Source organism: Callospermophilus lateralis, chromosome 8 (assembly GCF_048772815.1).
Source record: "Callospermophilus lateralis isolate mCalLat2 chromosome 8, mCalLat2.hap1, whole genome shotgun sequence".
Lineage (NCBI taxonomy): Eukaryota > Metazoa > Chordata > Mammalia > Rodentia > Sciuridae > Callospermophilus > Callospermophilus lateralis.
In genome coordinates, this window is record NC_135312.1 from 62,096,295 (window position 1) to 62,122,844 (window position 26,550).

Consider the following 26,550-nt stretch of genomic DNA (forward strand, 5'->3'; position numbering starts at 1 on the left):
GTCCTTGTCTGGGTTGGTATAAGAATGAAGCAGTTCTCATAAAATTAACTTGGAAGTGTTCTATTCACTCTTTTGGAAGATTTCACAAAATATTCATGTTAATTTTTCTTTAAGTGTTTGGAAGAATTCACCAGTGAATCCATATGTTTTGGGCTTTTATCTGTTGGTTTTTTAAATTACTGATTTAATTTTCTCATTCATTATTAGTCTGTTTCCATTTTCTCTCTTCATGATTCTATCTTGACAAATTGTATGTTCCTAGGGATTTTTCTATTTCTTCTATGTTATTCAATTTGTTGGCATAAAATTGTTTGTAATATCCTCATGATCCTTGGTATTTCTATAATGTCATTATTAATGTCTCTTTTTAATAGTTTATTTATTTGAGTATCTTTCTTTTCTTATTTGTCTAGCTAAATGTTTGTTAGCTTTATCTTTTCAGAAAACTCTCAGTTTCATTGATCTTTTCTATTGTTTGTCTAATATCTAGGTGAGAATTTTTATTGTCATTTTACTAATTGTTTAGTAACTATTTTGTAATTTCTTTGTTCTTTTCTCTCTTGATGTTTTTCTTGTTGCTTTTGTCATTTGTTTTTTGTAGTGCTGATGTTAACAGTCTCACTATTTACATCTGCTTATAATTTGTATCCATTAACAAAATTTTGTTTCATCTGTGCATGTCTGTTAAAGGTGTTTTCTTTGCAACCACCATGAGGCTTAAATAAACATCTCATAGATTTAAAAAAAATCCTGTTTTAAACTTCTAAAAACTTAAGCTTATTAACATGCAAAGATTTTCTTCTCCCCCATTTGATGTCATTTATGTCAGTATTAATATATTTTTATAATTTGTATTCATGGACAAATTATTACAGCTATAGTTATTTTTAATACTTTTGTCTTTTAACTTTTGTGACTGCTCTAAAAGTGGTTTTCACACCATTAGAGTATTAAGAGTATTCTGAAAGTATTTAACTTTACCATTAAAAAAATGAACTCCCTCATCTTTTATCTGGGAAAGTTTTTTTTTCTTCATTTAAATTAATGTGTTACAAATAATAGTGGGATTTATTGTTACATATTCATATATGCACACATTATAATAATATAATTTGGTCAGTACCATTCTCCTGTATGTCCCCTTTCCCTTTCGTCTTCTCTCCTCCTGGTCTCTTTTCCTTAAATATGCTAGTCTCTTTTATGTTTTCATGAGATCCCTTGCACCTTCTTTTTTATTAATTTTCTCTCTAACTTATATATTTGAGAGAAAACACATGAACTTTGACTTTCTGAGTTTTGCTTATTTCGTTTAACATAATGTTTTCAAGTTCCATCCACTTTCATGCAAATGAAACAATTTGATTCTTTTTTATGACGGAATAAAACTCCATCATGTGTATATGCCAAATATTCTTTATTCATTCGTCTGTTGATAGATATCTAAGTTGGTTCCAAAATTTGGCTATTGAAATTGTACTACTATAAATATGGGTATACATGTATTGCTGTAGTATGCTGATTTTAATTTTTAGGATAAATTCCAAGGAACATTATAGCTGGGTCATATGGCAATTCCATTTCTAGTTTTCTGATGAACCTCTATACTGATTTCCATAGTGGTTGTACTGATTTACAATCCCAGTAGTTTAAAAGTATTCCTTTTTTCCTGCATCCTCTCCATCACTGATTCTTGTTTATATTTTTGTTGGCTACCATTCTAACTGGAATGAGATAAAATGTCAGTGTAGTTTTGATTTGCACTTTCTTAATTGATAAAAATGTTGAAATTTTTTTATATATTTGGTGGCCATTTGTATTTTTTCTTTTGAGAAGTACCTGCTTATTTGCCCATTTATTGATTGGGTTATTGTTTTTGTTGTTTTGGATTTGGTGGTAAATTTTTTGAGTTCTTTATAATATTATAAATAATAATGCTCTGTCAGAAAAGTAGCTTGCAAAGATTTTCTCCCATTCTGTGAAATATTTCTTCATGCTCTTTTAGTTTCTTTGCAGTGGAGAATCTTATGAATTTGGTGCCATCCATCTATTAATTCTTATATTATTTCCTGAGCTTTCAATTATCTCCCACATTTTTGATGGGCAGCTGTGCAAAGGAAGTATTATTGGTTATCTTTTCCTTTTTTTCTCCAGCTGTTCAAATGTATCATCTCTCTCTCTCTCCTGGCTTATAAGATTTCTCTTGATAAATCCACTGGTAGTCTTATTATGGAGTATGGGGCAGGGTCCTTTTACAATGAATTACATTTCTCTCTTGATGCTTACAAAATTCTCTCTTTGTCTTTGACTTCTGACAGTTTTGTTATGACATGTCTTGTAGAGGAACAATTGATATTCAGCCTATTTTGATTTATTTGAGTCTCATGAATCTGAGTATTCCTTTATCAGATTTGGGAAATTTTACTTCATTCTTTCTTTTAAAAAACTATGTGTCCTTTTCTTGTTCTCTGTTCCTTCTAGAACTACCATAATAGAGATATTATTTCTATTATTTTACAGCATCCCAAAAATCACACAGGATTTTTCTTTTAGTTTCTTTGTGTTTGTTTTCTGATTAGATAATTTTAAATCATCTGTCTTTAAGGTTATCTATTCTTTCTTCTGATTGAGTCAACTATTGTAATTCTGTGCTGAATTTTTCAGTTCAGTAATTGCAGTCTTCAGCTTCAGCATTTCTTCCCCCTCTTTTTCTTTCTTCCTTTCTTTATTCCTTTCTATCTTGTGGATTGAACCCAGGGCACTTTTTCCTAATCTACATCTCCAGTTCTTTTTACATTTTATTTTGAGGCAACATCTCACTAAGTTGCTGAAGTTCTTGCTAAATTGCCCAGGCTGGCCTCAAACTTGCAATCCTCTTGCCTCAACCTCTCATATTTCTGGGATTAGAGTTATGTTTCACCATAATTGACTGGTTTTATTTTTCCTTATGATTTCCTCTTTCTTTAAAAGGAAATTTAAATGTTAAATTTTTCATTGTGTTTAATTATTATTCTTCTGATTTTATTCAGCTGTAAATCTATGTTTTCTTATAGTTCACTAGAATTTTTTTAAGGTAATTATTTTGAATTATTTTCCAGGCAATTTACAGTTCTCAATTGAGGCAAGGTAAGCCATTTGAGCTTTATTTCTTTTTTCTTTAATGATGCTATGTTTTTTTTAATTTGTTATGTTCCCTGAAATTTGGCATTGCTATTTTTTAATTGAAGTAGTTCTATTTCTCAGTCTTTACTATCATTAAAGAATATTATAGTCATTCCAACTAGAGATTTTAAAGGTCACTTAGTTCTTTTCTTTGGGTGCACCCAACCCACTCTCCTTCTCTCAGAGAATAAGGTAGATGTATTAAGATTGTATGTTTTCTTTTGATATGGCTAAATTAGGACAGGTATTGTGTACCTGCCATTTTTCCCCTATAGTAATGCCTTGGGGTGTTCAAGGTAATTTACCATTTCTAATCTTAAAAAGTTGAACTAGCTGCTGATATCCACATGCTGTCTGTGGGTATTTGCTTGACCCCCAGGAGATGCTTACACATGCCATCTTGAGGGTACACATAAAATGCTGAGGGTTCAGGTCAGCACATTGGGTGGTCCTTAGGTAAGGTTTTCCATGGGGTTTGTGGGTAGCCCTCTTGGTGGAGTTCATAAGCCAGTTAATAAAATCTATGTCTGGTTTTTGAGATCTGCCTGATGATTTCTATGAACCCCAATACTTTTTTTCCTTGCTTCCATACCCAAGCATCCACTCACCCCACTCAATTTAGTCATGCAGATACCCTCAATGATCTGGAATAGACAGGACTAAAATGAACCTTGTGGGCAAGCCAATCTTTCATTCAGCTCTCACTTTCCCCCAGTGGGAAAGATCATGGATCAAAATAATCTCTCTTGGAACTCAGCTATGCTACCTTGGAACAGGGATAATGTGGGTGAAATAAAATAGTTCTTTTCTTCTTCAATGTATTTGTCCTCATATTTTTTTTTCTTGAAAAGAGTACTGGAATCTCTCACCAGAGTCCCAGGTTCCCAAAAAGATACACTGTGTATCCATGGACAACTGTTAAAATTAATGTTTCTGTAGAAGTGTGGGGGTAGACTCTGTTGTTTTACCACCCTGATGATGTATTCATAGCATTTTCACTTTTCTGTAAAATCCTCTGACTTTATAAAAGCTAGCTTTGAGGATATTTTAATTTATGAAAGTTTTTACAAGTTTCCTTAAAATAGTAATATCTCTCTAGCCTGAAAACTATATCTTGTATCTTGTGCATATCCCTTCTTTTTCTCTCAAGTTAAATATTTTGGTTTTATTTTTATAATTATATGAAAGTCTTGAATACAGTAAATTATCTATAACATTATAATAATGTGAAATATAACAATACACAGACTTGTATACTATGAAGTATTGGTTCAAGTATATAAAAACCCAAAATATCTCCATTAATAGTGGAGATTGAAATCAAAACTTTCTAATCATTGTAAACTGATTATATTTGTGTGAGAAATTTCTTAGTGATAGCTTTAATTTCAGTGATGTGTTTTCTGTGATGTCAAATCTGAGATTCATGGGTTATTTACTTTTTCTCTGTTAAACATGCTGGAGATTGCAATTGTGAAATCATTATTATTGTTCTATATTCACCCCTAAGAACTCAGCTTTCCTTTAGTCATATTTTTAGATGCAAATCTTTAAAATCTTTGATAACATTATCCATTTTGTGTTTTCATGACTCTCATAATTATATCATTTTCAACACACATGAAGAAAGCTGTTAAGCAAAATTAGAGCACAGAAGGTATTCTGGAGGTAATGGCTTTAGAATTTACCCTTCTGGGCAGCCCAAAGCTCTGCTGCCCTTGATGTCATCAAAACATCTTTCCTAGTGTCAGGAATTATCATATAAAAGAGATGGCAAACAGGTAATTGTTTCAAAGAACATGCATGAAGTAAGTCCCCTTATCACTCAATAAACAAGATTTCATGCATAGTTTTCTTATGACACTTTATTTGCAGAAATTGTTTATAAGTACACTTTTATACCTATTCACTATAAAGCCTAATTCCTAAGTGATTTATCATAGAAAATCAATGGAAAATTATTCTCTTATTCCAAAAACCTTAAATTATTTCATCAATAGTTTATCATGCGTTATTATATCTATTATAGGTATAAATGGTATCCAGAGTAGCTATTTCCACTACAGGAGTGAAGTTTTTGCAAATATTTTCAAGATATAAAAATAAATATGAACTATGTGTGAGACTTAAATTCAACAAATATGAAAAAACTCAAATCAAAGATGCCTTTATTATCATAGAATCATAGAATTTCATATTGTAAAGAAACTTTGTTCATCCTTTAAAATTTAAACAAGAGAAAAATGAAACCATTACATTAGGATTTCAATATTCTAAGTCCCAGATATAAGTTCTAGATCATTTCTCTTAGTTTCTTTTTAAAATAATTTTTCTTGCTGCTTCTTTATTTTAATCCTATAATAACTAAAAATAATATAATCAATTGGGTTAGATAGGCACATATCATTCATTTAGTTGATAAACATTTGTTGTTAGTTATTGATATAGAGAGCATAGCAAGGCTAATAATAGAAGGTGTGAAAAAAATTAGTTTTTGTTATGTTGAGCCTGAGGTGTCCATGGTTCATGCTGCTAAGTATACTTGAGAAGGTGATATGGATAAGCTGCTCAGTTGAGAAAATGGAGCAGGAGGATGGGGAAGTAAACATAGGGTATATGGATTTAATTGTAGTGCATTCGAAGGAATGTATTAGTTTAGAGAGAATCTGGGTTAGAGAATTTTTTTTAATCTTCTCTTTCATTCTTGTCTCTCCCTTTGTTGTTCTTCTCTAGCCTTCCTTTTCTTTTTTGGGGGGGTCATTTACATGTTTTCGGGGGAGGGGAGCAGAATGCTTGATATGAGTGATTATATAAGAGAAAATTTGGATAATGATTTGAAGTAAGAAGCAATATAAATAGTGCACATCTATAATCCCAGGTATTTGGGAGACTAAGGCAGGAGGATCACAAGTTCAAAGTTAGCTCCAGATACTTAGTGAGACCCTAAGCAACTTAGAAAGATCCTGTTTCACAGTTTTTTTTAAAAAAAAAATTGTAAATGGCTGGGGATAGACTCAGTTGTTAAAGAATCCCTGGGTTCAATCCCAGGTCCCCCAACTCCACAAAAAAAAAAAAAAAAGGAAGCAAGAAGAGAAGAAATTTGGAACACATCTGAAGAAGATTTTTATCTTGGAAAGGAAGAAGGGATCCAAACCTTTGAATTAAGTGGAAGGGTACAAAAGATATTTTTAATATTAAATAAATTTCTTAATAATAGGATGGGATATTGGTCATGCTTCTAGTTAAAGTCCCTTATTTTCTTAAATGTGAAAGAAAAAGTGAAGCCATCTTCTGAGAGAGAGTAAGGAGGAAAATGAAGAAATAAGAGACATGAACAATGTAATGGATGGTAGAGAGAGATGTCTAGAGAAATATAGACATTTGATCTGCAATGGGTATTTTTTAATGTCTGCATTTTGTGAATCAGGGATAAATAAGATATAAGGAAATGGTTGTAAATTATAGGAGCAAAAGAATGGGCCTAAGAGCCTAGAGTTCCACAAAAGTCAGAACAGTAATGTAGGTAAACTAACAAAGAATAGTAATTATTCTGCCAATGAAAATTAATCATAGAAAACAGATGCAAAGAGCATTTGTTTTAGATTCTAAAATATATGTTTGAGATGCTGTTCTAGTAATATTAACTATATATATTTGAAAATTTAAATTAATCTCTCCAAGCTTCAGTTCCTTTATCTATGTAGAAGGAGTAGTAATAAAAGTGAAATGCTCTTATTAAAATTAAATTATTCTACACATATGAAGAAATGCATAGGAATGTTGCATATTAGCTATATCTACTCATATAATTTTCTATTAAGTATTTTTACAGATATTATATCTTGAGAATCCTAATTTCCATGCCTTTTCATTTTCATACCATAAAAGCATACTCAAGAATAGTTCATCTTTAAAAAAAAAAACAAAAAAAAAAACCTCTGTTCCTTAACGTTTATGTCCTTCTCAAGTATTAGGCTAGTTTTCTTATTTTCTTCACAGGCAAGTTTTTAAAAGAACTATTTTTATTTATTAATCTTTTTTCATCTTCCCTTTAATTCTCTATTACATGAATTTTTCTCCTACCATACTACAGCAACTGATCTCTCTTTAATAAATAATCCTCCAAGTGCCAATTTTGATGGCACTGTTCATATCTCACCTAGTGCATAAATTGTCACTGTTATATGGCTTCACACATTTCTTCTTCTTCGTTTATATATTTATTTCCTATTTCTGCAGTTCTGGGATTGAACCAGGACTTCATACCTGCAGAGCCATGAGCTACATCCCCATTCTATCTTCTGTCCTTGAAGTATACTTTCTTGACATACTCTTGTTTCTTTGGGTTTTGTGACAAAATAAGTGTCACCTGATTCTTTCTGATTTCAGATTATTTTATCATTTCATATTATTTCTTTTCACTTTCTTTTGCTGATTCCTTGTCCTTTCTTGTAAATTTGGTGTTTCCAAATTTCATCATTTCCAGTGGGTTCTTTGGCCATGGCAGCCACTTCTTCAAATTTAAGTGTGTTAATATATCAGGATCCACTATTTCATCCTAGAAAACACTCTACAGTTTCACAAATTCATCCATTATCTATTTATATAATTAATGTGCATTTATCATCTACAATGTGACAAGAATGAACTAGGAAATCTTGGAAATGAAATAATAAACAACACAAGCCAAGACCCTGATTTCATTTTCTTGGATGTTTCACAGGGATTTCAAGTTCAAAATATACCAAATTGAACCATCCCACACCTTTTGAAAATCTCTTCCTTCTCCTATATCTTATATCCTAGTAAATGATTCCATCTACTCAGGAATCCAAGCTATCAATCTTAGAGTAATCCTAGACTCTTGTCTTTACCTCTCACATAACCACTAAGACCTTCCATTCCACTGTTTAGTGTCTTTTCAAATCCAGTCCCTCATCTTCATCCATAAGAATACTTCAGGATTACCTCTGCCATTGTAAGTTTTTCTCACTCTCATAATAATTCTCTATGTTGCTTCCAAATTCATCTTTCTAAAACTATATTTTTATCAAATGACTCCATGACTAACACCTTCTTTGGTGGATCCCTATCTTCTAGGAGTAAGTCCAGCCATTGTTTCATCTCATACAAAGTCCATGGAGATATATTTGCCTCTACAATCATCTTCCCCAAAGTGCCTTCCGTGATCCAATTAAACTGAATATTCACATTTTCACAAAAGTGTCATAATATTTGAGTTTCCATGCCTTCTCCCTGTTTATCTTCCTCACATATTAATTATCAAGACTTACCATAGCTTCACTGTAATGTCTTCCCAGGCCCTTATTTTGGGTCCCAGCAGTACTTGCTCTTTTACGTTTCCTGAGTAGAATTCACATATAATTGATATATGTCTTCTGTCATTTGATATTGAACAAGAACTCTATCTCATTTGTTTTCAACTCTCTTTTCCCATCTATTCATAGTTTTTATGTTTCCCCTTTTTTAACTAAATATTAGACGTAAACAAGGAACAAGATTTTCAGAGGTTGGAATTTAATTGAAAGTATAAATGCTCTATTTAAATATTGTACAAATAATCAATTGAAGGTTGATTAAATTATTCACACTTTAACCCAAGACAAAGATAAATACAAACATGCAGATGGATACTGAGATGATATATCAGAATAATCAGAGAGAACTCACATTCCCAGGAATTTTCTCTGAATATCACTTCAAGAAACACTGTGTTGAATGTTGTATCCCAGGAAAATATTTTATTTCAGAAATATATAATTTCAGATCTAACTGGATTATACTAGGTATTAATTAAATGTTTATTTGATTAAAAATTTCATGAAACCCAAATGTCTGGAGTCATCTCTAATTTCTCCATCTTCCTCACCTTTAACATCTTACATTTACTCTTTTATCCCCATCCACCAAAAATAAACCAAGAAATATGATTCCAACTATCTAAAGTGCTACAGATTTTTTGATTTCTTATCCCAAATTTTATAAAAATGTCAACTTAAATTGGCTATCTGGAAAAAAAAAGTGTTATGGTTTGGATGTGAGGTGTCCCCTAAAGCTCATGTGTGAGACAATGCAAGAAGGTTTAGAGGAGTAATGATTGAGTTATGAGAGTCTTAACCCAATCAGTGAATTAAGTCTCTGATAGGATTTTAACTGAGTGGTAACTGAAGTGGTAGCTTGTGACTAGAGGAGGTGGGACTTTAGGGTATATATTTTGCATCTGGAGAATAGAAACTCTCTCTGCTTTCTGATCACCATGTGAGCTGCTACTCTCTGCCACACTCTTCTGCCATGATGTTCTGTCTCACCTCAAGCCCGGAGAAATGGAACCAGCCTTCTATGGACTAAGACCTCTGAAATTGTGATCCCTCAAATAAACTTTTCCTCCCTTAAAATTGTTCTAATCAGATATTTCAGCCATAACAGTGAAAAAGCTGACAAAAACAAAAAGTGTCAGGTATAGAGATAAGAATAAAACTGACATGGTATTGAAAAAAATTTTTTTTTAAATTTTCACCAAAATCCATCAAATGAATAATCAATAAAACTTGAAAATTCACTCGGTATAATTTAATGCCTTATTCTTTACCTTAACCTCATACTTTTGATCTTACAATGGTTTTTTTTATTCTAGTTTATTCCTCAATTCAATATGATATGAAAATTTTAGGAGACTCATTTTGAAAATGAGGACACCACATTTCTATCAATAGTACCACTATTATTATTGATTTACTAGTTGAGTACTTAAGAAACCAGAGGATCAACTGGGGAATATAATGGTGGGAACTAATGAAAAAGTTTTCTTTCAAAATAAATGCTTATATAGGAAAAATATTTCTTAATTCATCATCTTGAAAATATAATAAATATATACTTTATAATATCAATCAGTAGTATATTACTCCTAAGAATAATCTAAAATAAATAATTCTTCCAAATTTATTAATGCATTTAACTATGTGTTGATTATTTATTCTGCTAAGTACTATTTTTGACACTGATGTTTCAATATCTTAACAATAAAAATTCAGTTGATTGGTGGATTATATTCTAAATTTCTTCAGAATAAAATTAGCAGGTAAGACTAGATGGATGTTGTTCACAAGATTCATAATATAAATTATGATGTAATATTAAACATTCTAGAACTCTAGAATAAATTCATCTATTTAGCACTGATATATAGAAATGGAATACAAAAAACCTAGATACATGTACTATCATTTTTCAAATAGTCTATATTTAAAGAAGCATCACAAATCATTATATATGGGAGGAATTAGTTGGCAATGCAAAAACCATTAATGACCCATATTTATGTTGTGGCCCTAGAGTATGTATAATTTCCTTTTTTTTTTTTCAGGCAACTTAGATGTCATAGTAATTAAACAAGTATCTTCTCAGTGATCTCAACTCTCATCCTCATTTCCGGAGACTCTAAATTTCTTTTTTTGGTTGTTGTTTTTTAATATTTATTTTTTTGTTTTCGGCGGACACAACATCTTTTGTTCGTATGTGGTGCTGAGGATCGAACCTGGGCCGCACACATGCCAGGCGAGCGTGCTACCGCTTGAGCCACATCCCCAGCCCGACTCTAAATTTCTTCCAACCTTGTCATCTCCTTTTCAGATCGCTGGAAGAAAAACAGAAAATATAAATCTTCAATGGGTCCAGGATAAAAGTGGCAAATATCATTCCTGCTCATGGTCCATCAGCTAAATTTTTATTACCTGGCTACAGGGCAAGGAATACTTGAATTGTATTCTGGAGATCTGGTTATCAGTTTGCATCATTAGTGGATGAAACTTAGGTAGCCACATCAAATAGTATGCAGGAGAAAAACTAGCATGTGTGCTTAACAGAGCAGAATTTGGAGTCCAGCAAAAAAAAGTTAGAATCCAAGTGACACCATTTCCCTATTAATGCAGCATGTATAAAATGTTTAGTTTTATACCTACTCCATGGAATTGGTGACAAGATTAAATGAGGTAGATGATTCAATAGGCTCACAATAGGACCCAGCACATGGTAATTGCTAAATAATTACTAGTTGGCTTTATTAAATACAAATAATTATTAGTTATTGAAACTGGCACATGAAATGAAGCCTGTTTATCATCCCTGTATAGGACAACAAAATCGTCAACAAAAAAAATTTCTTCTTCAAAAATGCCATATGCTATGCAAATTGATATATATATGATTTGTGATGCTTCTTTACTTATAGACTGTTTTTAAAACGATAGTATAGGTTTCTAGGCTTCCTGTATTCTGTTTACATTAATATCAGTGCTAAATTGATTAACTTTTCCTAGCATTCTAGAATATTTAATATTAGATTTTAATATATGTGTACCTTAAATATAAATGTATGTAATATAGATATGCAATATATGTGTGTATATATATTATGTTTACATTTATATGTATATTATATAGTATATGTTTATATATAGTATATATAAAATATATACATACACTATATAACATACGATATATGTTATATAGTATGTGCTTATATACATATAAATGTGTGTATTACACAGCACATGGTAATTGTTAAATCATCATTAGTTGGCTTTACTAAATAAAAATAATTGTTATTAAGACTGGCACATGTGCTGGGGTTGTGGCTCAGTGGTAGAATGCTTGGCTAGCACTGAGAGGCACTGGGTTCGCTCCTCAGCACCACATAAAAATTAATTAATTAATTAATTAAAGGTATTGTGTCCAACTACAACTAAAAAATAAATATTTTTTTAAAAAGACTGGCACATGAAATGAAGCCTGTTCCTCGTTGTTCTATTCAGATCTTTCAGTCACAACAGTGAAAAAGCTGACAAAAACAAAAAGCGACAGGTATAGAGATAGGAATAAAACTGACAAGGTATTTGAAAAAAAGAAAACAACTTTTGTTTAAAATTAAAGAATATGTATTAAATGTATATATTTATATGTATGTAATGTATATACAAATGTATAAATGTCTATATTTGTATATATGTGTATATATACAAATACATTTATGTTTATATTTATATATTTATATATACATTTGTATAAGTGTATATACATATATGTGTGTGTGTGTGTGTGTGTGTGTGTGTGTATACACATCCTTGCTTTCTTACACATATATGGAAAGAGCAATTTTTATTAAAATCCACCTGGATTTCCATAAGGCTTTCAATCCAAAAGCTGAGCAACAAGATAGGAATGTATGATATAAACCGTGCCACTTGAGCTATGACTAAAGCATTTTGCTGGAATTATCCATATTTACATATCTTGTAAACAATTACCTAGACATATATATCAAGTTGAAAATCACACCATGTCCCCTCTTCCAATTTAACAATCTCCTAACTGAACAGTCATTAAAATAGCAGTCAAACTATCTTCTTTCTTATCGATTAAACTGAATTAGAAAACCCACCTTGAATGGATGCAGAGTCAAATTAGCTAAAAATTCTTTCACCACTGAATTGAATTCACCATCAGAACCACAGGACCTTCAGCTCCTTTTCTCCAATGCTCATCCTTGCTTTCTTACAGAAAGAGATGGTTGGAAAAGCAATTTTTCTTATTGGTGCCATAGAAAGGATAGTGGGGAAAGGGAGCAAATAGTTCTTACTATAATCCCCCATGCCAGTGACTTAAATATCTGATTTATATAATCATGTGAATATTGAAAAATATGATGGTAAACATATTACATTTTCATGTAATAATACAAAAGTGTTAATATTGATGCTTCAAAAAACAATATAATTCAAAGTGAGTCTAATCAATGAAATCCTTTCTTTCAAAAGGTGAAAAAGTAATAGAGGGTAAATCAACTCAGAAACAGGATCAGGTAAAACTGATTAAAAATAAATATGACAAATATCTGAGAGATAGATTGGTCTATAAGGTATACATGGGTTATCTCTGTGACTGTTATTTTAAATCAATATAATATTAGAAATGTTACTTATCAAAACTTTTTCTATTATTCATATTATAAGAATATATTAAATAATACATTTATTATTAAGTTAGTAAAATGCTCTCTATTAACCTTCAGAAACTATTTTCACAATTTTTAAGTACTTCAATAAGTACATGAGTTAGAAAACAACTAGTTTTGATAAGTAACAGTTCAAACATGTACTTGTGTCATTTGGTTTCCTCCTAGATTTTGGAGATCTTGCATAAGTTCCTCTTTCATTGTCTTTAGTTTTTTAACTAGGTCTTGTTTTTCAACATTATCATTATTAATTCATGGTATTTAGCATAAGAGAAAAGTAATTGTTTTGATCCATAATGCATGTAGGAAAATCACTTAACATAAAAAAATACATTTATGAGATATAGAAAAAAACTGATGCATAATAGAAGGAAATATGTAATAATGTAACAATTTCTTTCTAAGAAAGATCCCAGAGTTATGCATTTCTTACTTTTTAATATTCATCTAATTCTGTTAAAATTTCATCATTTTGTTTTAACATTTTACGTGTAAAAATACTTAAAATCGTTTAATAATATATTTAAAGAATATATAAAAAAAGAAATGTTACTAAGAATAAGATTTTTTAAAAAGTACATTGATGATTCTACTAATTCAAATGACAGCATTGTATTCAGTTTTGACAAGTAAGTACAAAACAACATGTGGAAAAATAGGAAGTTTCCATAGAAGATTTTTTTTTATAAAGGAAAAATGCTCACAGAAATGTTGAATAATTGAAAGAGCACATGTATGCTTTAAAACACTGAGATTTCAGATTTGGATTGAAATATTATCCACATGATATATAAGTTGTGAGACCTTAACCTTGCTAGTTGACCTGGCTTCATCTCCTTACCTTGTCTGTGAAATGAGTAGTTTCACAGGGCTGTTGTGTTACAATACATCACATCATGTCTGCCCTATGATAACCACTCAAACATATATAGTTCTCCTGCTCCCTGGGAAACATATTGAAAAAGAAAGTCTGAAGGAAGAAATTCATTTGAACTGATTTCAAATGAAAAGAAGTGACTTAGCATGCTTTTCCTTCCAGCAAACAGTTTCTTTCTACCCTGACATGTCTACAGTGGAACAAATAACCTTAAATTGCATCAATTTTCTTTTTGAGTTCCTGAGAATTTAATACTGGAATAGGTCCTAGATCTTAGTGTCCAAACCAGGAAATCATGCAAAATCATTATAAATATATCTAATCTCTTCTGTAAGAATTTGAATCTCAGATGTGTTCTACATGGTTGTACATACTGTCCCTATCCCTTTATCTTGACACCAAACTATCCAAAATATTCTCTGAAATATACTTGTTAATGTATTACACATCTTAACTCCAAATAAATGTTTATTTTTGTAGTTTTTACAACTGGGACAGTCATACTGCTGTTTGTAACTCCACTCCCAATTATCAAGTGATTGCTGACAATCCAGAAGGCTTACTTTTCAAATATAAAAGAGACAGAAAAATTCTCAACGTGGACCCAAAGGTAATTCTGATTTACATTTATATATCTCTTTAGATTTTATTGTATTTTTATTATAATTCAAAAATCTATTACATATTTGACACCCTGGTGTATTTTTAGATCAGAAACAAAATCTCCTTTGAAACATAGAGCTTATACTCTCTTAAATTTTTTTAAAAAACCTCCAAAACTTAATAAATTATCAGAAATTAATAAGAAAGAATTTGTGGGGAATCTACCTAGACCTTAAGAGTAGGAACAGTTCATGTCTTGCAGCAGGATTAAATTAGGGAGCCAATGGTCATTGTATCTGTTTAATCTGGAGATGTCTGGTCACTTTTTGCTCTTAGTGGGGAGGTGAGTTATTTAGGGAAGAGGGACTCTCACTTCACAATTGTACCCTATATTCTAATATCTCTCAGTATATGTAACTAATACTGAAAAGAAATATGCCATTAGTATATTTCTAAGTGTTAACTTATTATTATTTTAATATGTGACCCAAGATATTTTGAATTTATTTAGGGAAATATATTTACATTTTACATATTTTCAAAGACTGCAATTCTATCGGAACTTTGTATCATGACCTGTCATATGTCTAGGGATGAAAAGTTGAATCATTATGTGCTTGGTTTGTTTATGTGTTTGGGGTTTTTCTTAACTTTTGAAAATATACTATTCACTTTCAAATGACAAGATCAGTCTAAAATCCAGACAGGAAAATATTCCTTTTAAAGTGAAGAAAATAAGAATTTTGTGATATACACAGGATAGAGGCAAAGATGGGCCAAAAGAAAGGGGGATTTGGGTTCTCAAATCGTTTTCCAAAGCTTTTAGAGATTCAAATTTTAAAAAATAATAATAAAAATCTTTGTTTCATATCCTCTTAGTACAATTCCTGGCACATAAAATGTGCTCAATAACTGAGTCCAAAGAGTGAATGAAATTCTATAGCAAGAAATAGGTTATTGTCTGCAATTCAGCAGATTACTGCTGCAGTTCAGCTGCAAGTATCATAAATCCCAAGATAGTCATTTAAACATGATAGAAGCTTCTTTCTCTCCCATATGGGAATCTAGATAGTAGCTAGATGGTTGGGATGGCAGATCCAAGATCATCTGGATCAGGGTGGCCTTCATTCTCAGAGGCCAAATAGATTTCCAGCCAAAACAACCACATTCCAAAAGGAACACACAGGGCAAGGCAAGAAGATGCAAAAGACATGCCCTTCCTGCCTTTTAAGCTTTCCCCAAAAGCTACCACACAAACATTTTCATGTTCCATTACATGAGCTTAACCATATGACCATGTCCAGTGATATGTATGATTGGGAAGTATAACCTTTCTTCAGGTGGTCATGCAGCCAGCTAAAAAGCAGGAGTTTTGGAACCAGAAGGGAAGAGGTTTGGATGGACGACTAGCAGCTGCCGACCCAATGCTATCTCCTTTGAAAGAACACAGATCATTTTCAGTCTCAGGTTTCTCATTGATAAAATAAAGCCCTAAATCAAGAAATATCCCTGATCACATTTATTATGAATCAATGAATACCAAAAATGTTTATCAATACACCTTCTCTCTAGTAGTACCTCTTTGCTTATGGGTTTAAATCTGTGATCAGTTGGGGCAAGTACAGAAAACTTAATAAATAGCATTTACAAATTAGTTTCCTTTTTAAAGCTAAACTAAATACAATAAGAAGTTTAAAATTATTAGTTGCCTCATTAGGCGTGTGAAACAGCTTTGAATCATTTTGAGTGACATCATACTTACTCTACTTTAGGCTCAATTTTAACTGATGGCATATTTGAAGCATATATGTCCTGAATAGTAATTTTTGTAAACTGTGGGGAACCATTACTAAATACAAACTATTACTTGAGTATGATTCAAGTAATTTAATTAAAATGATCACTTTCAAAATAATCATGATGTCTCAAAGATTATGTTAACAATGCCTAAAATGTAACATTTCCTCTTTTTTCTAGAAGAAAGTAAGTTGAATTTGAAGGAAAATTTTTCTAAATCTTAGAGAAAAAACAAGGTTTTTGTTAATGAGTAACAAGAGTAAACAATTATTCAGTCAGACACCTGAGGCTATTTGGATATTTTTTTAAAAAAATGTATTCATGATAGTTTTTAAATTTTACTTTAATTTTGTTATTTTTGAAAATAAAAATTAAAGACAGCCTTTCTGGAAAGAAATTCTAGTCTCAGCATTAGAAAACATATTTTTAGGCCTTAACTTACTACTATTAATTGTTTGCATGGCCTTGTTAAGTTCACTTCACATTCATGGGTTTTTAAAAAATGTTCACAACTGGAAGATAAGGATTCATTTATTTGTTTGTTTCTTTCATTGGTTTGATTTTTGGCTTTTCTGGTTTCTGGAGTCCTTCTAATGTACCAGGCTCAATTTTCAAAGATTTAGTCTCAAATGAGCCCTAAAGTACATACTTTAACATGAAATTATTGTGATTTTGCTACAAATTGTTTATGAACTGCAACTTAAGGTTACCTTCTCCATAAGAAGACAATAACTTTCAGAAATCTGGCACTCTGTTCTCAAATATAAGTAAACTAACATTTCTAGATTTTAACTTTTGTGAACTAAATATAAAATTAGCATGTGCTTTTCTCACATAAGTTCTTATTTACCCTCTTCAAAGATCTCTGATTGTTTTTTTGAATTTTACGCATCCAACACATTTTTTTATGGACCTACTGGAAAAAGAAATAATCTCAAATGTCTATTTTTTAATAACTGCAAGTGTGAAGAATTACATTTCTATACTCATTTTTAAAAATAATTTTGCCAAAAATTCTTCCTAAAACAAACATCTTCTTATAACTCCAACCGTTGGAGTACTGTAAAATAGTACAACCCAACCCAACCCTCCTTTTCTTTTTCTTCAAGTGTTCCCTTTGAAGATTTTATGTTTAAAATTAAAGAGGTCAAGATAAATGAAAGGTGGAAATAATGGTAAACAGGATGTGTTTCCTTTGTACAACACAGATGCAGACTCCTTAATTCTGAAGTATAGTTCCCATGAAACAGTTGTTTGTGAATGGTAACAGTGGAAAAAAGAAAATTCTGCAGGTCTTAGAACAAGTAATATGAGTTCATTGGTTAAGAAATTCCAAATGCAATAAGAGTTTGGTTGCATTGAAAAACAGGACCACTGGTTTTAACTTCCCTGCAGCTGTAGAACATCTGGAACAAATAAGACAAGTTTCTATTTTTGAGTGAAGAATGCTTGTCTGAGTGATTCACACCCACCCAAATGTTTCCAGTGTATTATCTTTAGAGGGACTGAGTAGGAGCACTTCACACTCACTCCCTTCTAGTATCTGGACTAATGGAAAAAATAGCATTTCTCTTTTACTTTAAGGAAATATTAATCATGGGAGAGTCTGAGTCTAATCATGACATAGGTGCTCTTAACTGGCATGTTCTACTAATAAGGCAAGAGAAAAAGAGATTATGTACAAGAGTTAAAATAGGAAAACAAAAATCTTTCTTAATTACATCAGCTTTTCTTCCCTTCCCACTTCCACTCACTAAAATGGAAAAGGGCCATGAGAGCCCATAAAACTTGGAAAAATACTTGGTTAATAAGTATTTAAAACTATTCATTGAATGAATGATTCTCTCCCAAAGCAAATAATATTGTTAATAACACTAATGCCACACCAATCAAAAGTTGAGTGGATTACATTTCTAGTATTTCACTAGCAGTGAGACCAAAAATAAACATGAACATCCCATTCTAAATAGATCCAAATAAGTAAGAAAAAAAATTGCCAGAAATTATCATTGGAAAGAGGTTTTGTAGAGGTTATAGAGAAATCTTTATTTTGGTCCATGCTTTCAAGTCTTCCTGTGTGGTCCCAATAATTTGTAATTTAAATTGTCTCAATGAAAGTATTAAATTTAAACATTCATTTATGTATGAACAGACTCAGACAGTTCAAGTGACCTGTTCAAGGTCACATAGGTAATTATTAGTAGAATATAACAATGAAGCTTAAAGTTAAATATTATGAGACTCCATGGGGGGAGGCAAAGACAAGCAAAATTTCAACTCTAGCACTTTAACTGCTTTTAGGTCTGGTTCTGTGTTTTTGTTTTGTTTTAGGGAAACAGGCATATATAAACATACAGCAGTATACTGTAGAAAGTGATAAGTTGTAAAAAAAAAAAAAAGGAGGAATCATTTGGGAATTCAGTGGAAGAGGGATGACTTTTTTTTTTTTTTTGAGAGAGAGAATTTTAATATTTATTTTTTAGTTTTCGGCGGACACAACATCTTTGTTTGCTTGTGGTGCTGACGATCGAACCTGGGCCGAAGGCATGCCAGGCTAGCGCGCTACCGCTTGAGCCACATCCCCAGCCCAAGGGATGACTTTTGATCTGGAGCAGGAGCTAGTGAAGAGGAATGGTGAGGAGTAGCATTGGGAAATATGTTAGGTAATGATGGAGGAGGTAATTTGACTGGGAACAAAGGATGATCAGGAATCCATACATAGAAAGAGGCAGTCAGTACCAGAAATGAAATCTATTAGCCAAGATTCATGAGAGTAAAACCAAAAAAGAAAAAAGAAAATAGTTCAATTTGGCTGCTGCATTGTCTTGGAGGAGTGAAGTGGGAATTAAGTGTGGAGAAGTCATGAAAAGCCTTGAGTCCAGCATGCATGGTAGGGTTCTTGGAATAGAATAGATACGAAAGGGCCAAAGCTCTTGGACAGGGAAACAGCAGGATGAAAGGCATATTTTAAGGTGATTAAAGAGTATAGAATAGTTCAGAATAAGGAGGAAAAACTGAAGAAGGTGAGCACAATAACAATAATTCAGGTGAAGTACAAGGAGAATAAGAATTAGGTAGGGATCCTGATATAATTAGCAGATTTTAATTTGATGCTTCCAGTATTCTAACTACCTGATAGATAAAGACAAAACTTAGAGAATATATATGCGTCTGGACAAGATCTCACTTCACCCCAAACCTCAGAAAAGAAAAATGTACTAGAGCACATCTGGAATACGGTTGTTTGAAAAATGGTTGATAACAAGCAAACCAACCCAAAAAACATGTTTAACGATCTCAGAGATGTGCAGTTTCTGTTAAATGGAAAATATTGGTGAAATGAAAAACACTTTTATAGACTAAACCTTTCTGGATGCATTTTGAGTGTCAGGAAGCTTGGAAACCATGTGCAATACAAATTATGTGCTGACTTAGTAAGATGTATTTCTGTTTTCTTTATGTATCAGTGCCCCTGACTGTCCAGAGGAGCCCAGACTCCTCCTTTTGAAAATTGTTCACAAGCACTCATCCATAACAAAGAGCTACTTTACAGCACAAGCTGTCATGACAAGGGCCCTTCATCAACCTCCAGCTCACCATGGCTTGTCCTCCCTTCAACTCACCCTGGCCACTCAGGAGAATTCAGGCTCCACCACCCTTGGAAAGTCAAACTGAATCCATCTATGGTGAAGCACAGGAATCTATATTTTTAAATCTCCCCAGGTGATCCTAAAGATTAGCTGAATTTGATATCCAACTGCTTTACACAGTAACATTTTGTTAGCTATTGCTTCGCCTCACTGTATGCATGTGAAAGAATCAAACTTTATTCCTTTAAAATGGGTTTTACTTCAACCATTTTAATTTTAATTCATTTAAATTACACTTTTCTGGGACTGCACAAAGAACTAGAAAGTACAGACTATATACCAAAGACTTCTGGACAAGGTCTACAGGAATACCACTGCACTAGATGTGGTATTCCTCTGGACCTTGTCCAGAAGTCTTTGGATCAATTTAGGGAAAGAGGAGCTGGGCAGTGATACCCCTTCTTACTATCTCTGCCTCCTCAAAAATCATTTTGTGAAGTACAATTGTCCAAAGGCTCAAATGAAACTATATATGGATAGAAACTTTTAAAGCATTAACTGTGCCAAGTAGGGCAGGGATTCTTTCTGGTTTTACCATTGTATTGCCAATGCTAATACCATTCTGGTACTTGGTAGGGTGTTCAATAAACATCTGAGCAATGAATATATTGAATATTAAATATTTGCTAAGGAAGTAAATAGTAGGGTCCAAAATAATCATGGAAAATTTGAGACTAATGTATTTTAAGAAATCAGGCACTAGAAACATATTTAAAACTAAAGCTATTTTTAGATAGAACAGAACTAAATAATTGACTCTGGTGCCTTGTTTTCTCTTTGGTAGGTGAATTAAACCTCGGGGTTCTTCGCTGAACCTTGAAATACTGACCCTGGATGTCCAAGCAATGCATTAGGTGTATGAATGAATGAAAATAGCAATTTTTTTATTATTTTTAAAATAAATGTGTACATGTTATTGTATATTGTGCAGATACTAAAAACAAATATGCCAAATTTCACTTTATTTTTCTATGAGCAGAAGACTATTTAAGTAAACCAATTGAAAATAAATTCAACCCATAAAAGACCTGTGTTTCATTTTCCATTTTTTTTTCCTTTATTTGGGAGGAAGAATTCAATAGCACCTTCTTACAGCTCCTCTCTTCTTTGTTCTTTCCTCTCCAACAATTCCCACCCAAGCACTTGCTGCTATTAGAAGGGAGGGTGTTAATGGCCTTCTTCATTCTGCCTGTCTCTGAGCTCATTGACTAGTCTTCATTTCCCTTACCACCCAGACCTTAAAATCTCAACCTGTGACAGCTTTGAAATTGCTGTTCTCAAAATGGAAGCCTATTAAACAGATGGTTCAAGTTTAATTTCTTATAGCTCCACCCCCAGTGAAAGTCCTCAGTTTTATAGTTTGGGGGAGGTTTTTCTGCAGGGGACATGTAGAGTTCCTTTTTGAACCCTAAAAAGAAAAGGAACACTCTAAATAACCTAGTTTCAGCAAGGCTATGGTTTCTGCAACATCTTTGGGAATGCCTCCTAAAACTCCAGTGAAAAACTGAACTACGACGCAGGGCCAGTAAGGCAGGGGACACTTACTAAATCACCAACACTACTTTTTTGGCTCTTGGATTTTCCTTGGAGATCTCTTGTAAACGTTGCTTTTTAACTGTGGCACAGTCACAGTTATTAAGTAAAACTGAAGTTTTGCCAACTTTCTGGTTTTGCTGCCCAAATTACTAAATGTTTGCTTGATTATAGCCCTAAAACACCCACATACTAAGTAGCTTTTAAACATTTTTTCCTCTGGGCAATCACCTGGTATATCTGAACTGAAAGTCCACCACATATAAATTAAGTATTTACTCAACTAACTACTGCTAAAATCAATGACCTTAAGGAATACATTAAAAATTATATAATAGAGCTTGGCTTTTATGAATTAAAACTCCTAAAATTTAAATGCCATGTCCTCCTCTTGACCTGGAAAACTGATTTTAATTTTATACGCAGTATTTATGGAACAATCCCTGGAGATAAGCACATTGCTGTTAAGAGTCCAATGTATGAACTTATGTATGAAGTATAGCATAAGAAAAGTGAGCTGCAGAAAAGAAAAAGATTAAATATATGATTTTGAATTATTACCTATATTTTAATGTTTAGTAGTAAGAGTATTCATGATAACCCTTACTGTGAGTCATACATATGCCATATGATATACATGACAAAGAAAAATTACTGTTTCAGCTTCTGATTATAAAGATAGCCTAATCAAACACAATGCCATAAGTAGGAGGAAAAACGTGACCCAGGGAAATGAGGAGGGAGGGGTTTGCTCACTTTTTCACAAAATGTATTACCAACAGCAAAGGAATGTGGAAAAGAGTGGAAAGTCAGCTTCCTGGTAGATAAAATGATGGAGTACAAACAAAATAAATGTTTCCCCCATGATCACAAAGCCTGGCACCAGAAAGAAGCAGACACCAGGAAACACATGAGCCACGCACAGTTCTTGCAGATGCAAGGCCTCAGTTAAGGATATTTCTAATTCAAAAAGAGAGCATGAATTCTGGGACTGAACAAGTAGTCAGCTCCCATGACTCCTTCTCAACCATTCACCCTGGGAAATGCTTACAATTTCCAAGGCATTAAAATCCCAAAGCACGATTAGAGATGTTGAAGTTTATTAGAATATGTAATACAACAGCATGAAGCGTGTTTGAGGCCATTGGCGAGGAAGAAAAACCTTATTTTGACAACATCTAAGCTGTCGCTGCTGGCTAATAACAAATGAAACTAAGAATTGGCAGCCTCAACTTGGTAGCTCAAAAAGCTACCTCTCAAGTACATGAGATTGCTCCAAAGGATAGGTTCTTAACCATTTGGGAAACAAAATTTACTTTAAAACCTGACAAGTTCCATAGATTTATCTGAAACACACATACACACAAGCAGATATGGCTGAATACAGAGTAATAGAATAATATTTTAGGATACTCGAACCCTGCCTAAGTCCCTTAATCAGTCCCATTCCCTCCAATACCTGGGAGTAGCTGAAAAGGCTGGAAGAACTCCAGGACATCTTGGAAGGGGCTCAGGGATGCCACTAGGGCTCAGGCAGGGAAAAATCTTTAGAGAGGGCAAAATTTAAAACAAATTAGAGTTTCAGAGGCTTTTTTCCAGCTCTGTAATTGGAGAAAATTATTTAACCCTGTTGTGTACTTCTTTACCTCAGTTTTCTTATCTGTAAAAAAATTAAAATCTATTAAGATTAAGTGAGCATGTGTAAATTCCTGCTACTACTGAGTTAAGTGCTTAATGGATGAATGTTGCCTCCTGATGGTGCATTACATTATAAACATGGAAGTTCTAGAAGGATAATATTTTTTCACTGCAAAAGTTAAAAACTGAATATATATGTCCATGATTGGGCAGTGGTTAACTAAATTATGATACATCCACAAAAGGAAATTTTATAGTATTGTAATAGGGGAAGAAATGTCTCAGAGGAAGGGTTGAAGGAGTTCCCAGAGGGAAGGGGAAACTCAACACAGACAGGTAGGGTTCTTGGTATCTGACAGAGAGGAATTTCAGTATGTGCCAGTCAGAGACATGGACATATTTCTGTTAAGGAAAGCAGAGGCACATTCAATGGAGAATGTGGGCTGCCTTTAGAAGGAGAAACAGAAATCCATTGGTGTGGGGTGTTAATATTTAGAAGGTGCTGCCCCTTGCAGGTAAGGATCAAGGGCACGGACCAAGGGTGTGGGCTAGTTCACTCAGGAGTTGCAGCCTTTCATAGATATTTTTACATTTCAGTGGTTTCTGAGCTCTACCTTTGAGATTCAGTATATCTTCTTCTTTTCTGTATCTTCAAATTCCTATCTTAGGATGTAGTAGTTGAAAACATCAAAGCTCTAATTACTGTCATTGATGTACTACTGGGAATAGATAGATGTTCAAGATACATTATTAAGTGAAAAACAGCAAATTGTCAAACAGTATAGGTAACACATTTGGTTCTATGCATTAGTCATAATTTTACATAAGAATGTCCTATTTATGAACATTAAGATTGGTTTCCGTTTTCCATCAACTAACAAGCGATCCTCTACAACCAAGTTTAACTAACAAGTCTCTACAACCAAATTTCTGCTCAACCCTCCTTAAGACAGAATTATAGCATGGAAATTGTTTAGTTAAATAATGTATACTTTGGGAGGGCTGCAGTTGTGGCTCAGCTGTAGAGCACTCACCTAGCACATGTGAGGCCCTAAGTTCAATCCTCAGCACCACATAAAAACTAAATATATAAAATAAAGGTATTGTGTCCAACTACAACAAAAAAATAAATTAAAAGAAAAATATAAAAAGAATGTATACTTTAAAGCTTTAGAAAGATGCTGTCAAATTGTGTTATAATTAGACCATATCAACTTACAGTTATCCCTGAACTGTTTAAGACTCCCTATTCATCATGCTCTATTTATTTTACATCCTTTTAAAACTATTAATTTTGCAGTCCAAATTTATTTGGAGTCATTTTATTTGCATTTTTTATTGTTATTGGAAATGAACATTTCTTTCCTATGAATGTGAGCATATTGTATTTTTATTCTGTAATTGTTACTTCCTTCTGACCACTTATCTTATAAGTTCTTAGTGGGCTTTTAAAATATTATTGTTGTTATTTTGTGTTAATGGTGGTAGGGATCGAGCCCAGGTCCTTGTGCATGCGAGGCAAGTGTTCTACCATTGAGCTACATCCCCAGCCCCATAATATTAAGTATTCTAAGCATGTACAATTACATTCTGGCAAAAAGGATGATAGCTTCTTACTGAATTTATGCAAATTACTAAATGGCCATTGAGGGTAAGGAGACTTACTAAGCATTTCTGGCTCTTAGAGGGATAAATGAGAATAATTTATGAGAATAAATGAGAACCATTTTTAAATGGTTCCTTTTAGTTTATAAAAGTAGAATCCAGGGCTGGGATTGAGCTCAATGGTAGAACACTTGCCTAGCATGTGTGAAACACTGGGTTTAATTCTCAGCACTGCATATAAATGAGTAAAATAAAGATATATATACATATATACATTTTTAAGTAGAATCTATTAGATTTCTATGGGTTGTAGTATTGAGAAAAGTTGTTCTTATATATCCAAAAACAGAACAGGAAAATAACATCAATGTTATTCTAGGCAAATAACCACAAGATTTTTCTCATCAGTTCATTCAGTCATACTACAATTACAATGAATTATTCCAAAGCATCTAAGAGTCAAAGGGTATCGTGTCAGCTGATTATTTATAAACAACTCAAGGAAAGAAGGTCTTTGTGTTATAATTGCAACTTCTAAGCCTGAGATTGTTTTATAATAAAATAAATAGGTCAAAAACAAACACATACACAGAATCACCAGTCCATATGTCAAACAGTTATATTTTTTTCCAATAGGCACAGTATTTTTAATTTATGTTTAAAATATATAAGTATACAAATAATGAAAATAAAATACTAAAAAACTAGATTATTTATTTTCTGTCTTCCAACAGAGAATAAATCTCTATTATCCATTTACAGAAATCAAAAAATTAGACCATAAAACCAAATTCGGAATCACTGCTGTTACTAGTGGGGAATAACTTATCAATTGTAAAAGTTTAAAAGACAAAATCAAAACACAAAAATATCAGGAAAAAAATAGAAAGGAATAGAGGATCAGCAAAGTTTACACTCCATTGCTACTGAAAATTTACCTCTGGAGGTTCAGAAAAGACATGCCATGGTGGAAGAGGCCGGTGAGGTACCTCGTTACACTACCACAGGAATACTAGCTATTAGAGGAACCCACTAGGCATCAGCAGGAGACACTCCAAGTACAAGATCATTTTCTAAAAACAGCATAATTGTAACTCTTCTACAGATATAACATGAACATATTAAAAAATTCATTTAATTAATCATAGAAGGAACCAGAAGATATTACAACCAGTTCAAAGGAGAATATTCAAAGAGTAGAAAACATGTACATATAAGGGATAAGGAAAATTGAAGTAAAATAGTTGCAAAACAGGTCCTTATAAAGGGCAATAGTTAATTGCATTTCACTTGGCAGAATTAATTTACATCTTAGAAAAGAATATAATATTGTTTTTACTATTATCAGTTTTGTACAAGTGAAAGAACTGTAATAAAGCTTGAAAATTCAAAAATTGAAGAAGTATGAGGACATCACTTGTATTGAAATACTGACATGATAATTTTTAAAAAACTTATAAATTAACACAAGAAATGAATCATCTCCTCAGTCTCATTGTCATGGGATTCATGTTGTCCAGGCACATAAACATATTAAACACTTTCATTCATTTTATGATCATTTCACAAAATATTTCAGATTTTATTTGCTCATTCAGCACTTGCATTAGTGCAGCATTTCCTATGCCCATTCTCCTACTTGAAATCTCTTGTCA

General features: G+C 32.5%; 1 protein-coding gene across 3 annotated transcripts in view; it reads left to right on the forward strand.

Annotated features, from left to right (window-relative positions):
* Positions 1-26,550, forward strand: part of Cfap299 (cilia and flagella associated protein 299) — a 577,718-nt gene that overhangs the window by 549,973 nt on the left and 1,195 nt on the right. For 2 of the 3 annotated variants that reach the window (XM_076865075.1, XM_076865076.1), the window contains one exon: positions 14,550-14,679. The exons of the other annotated variant lie outside the window; for it this stretch is intronic. In XM_076865075.1, the coding sequence (XP_076721190.1) occupies positions 14,550-14,679 (130 nt within the window). The remainder of the gene's footprint in view (positions 1-14,549; positions 14,680-26,550) is intronic. 3 annotated transcript variants of the gene reach the window in all.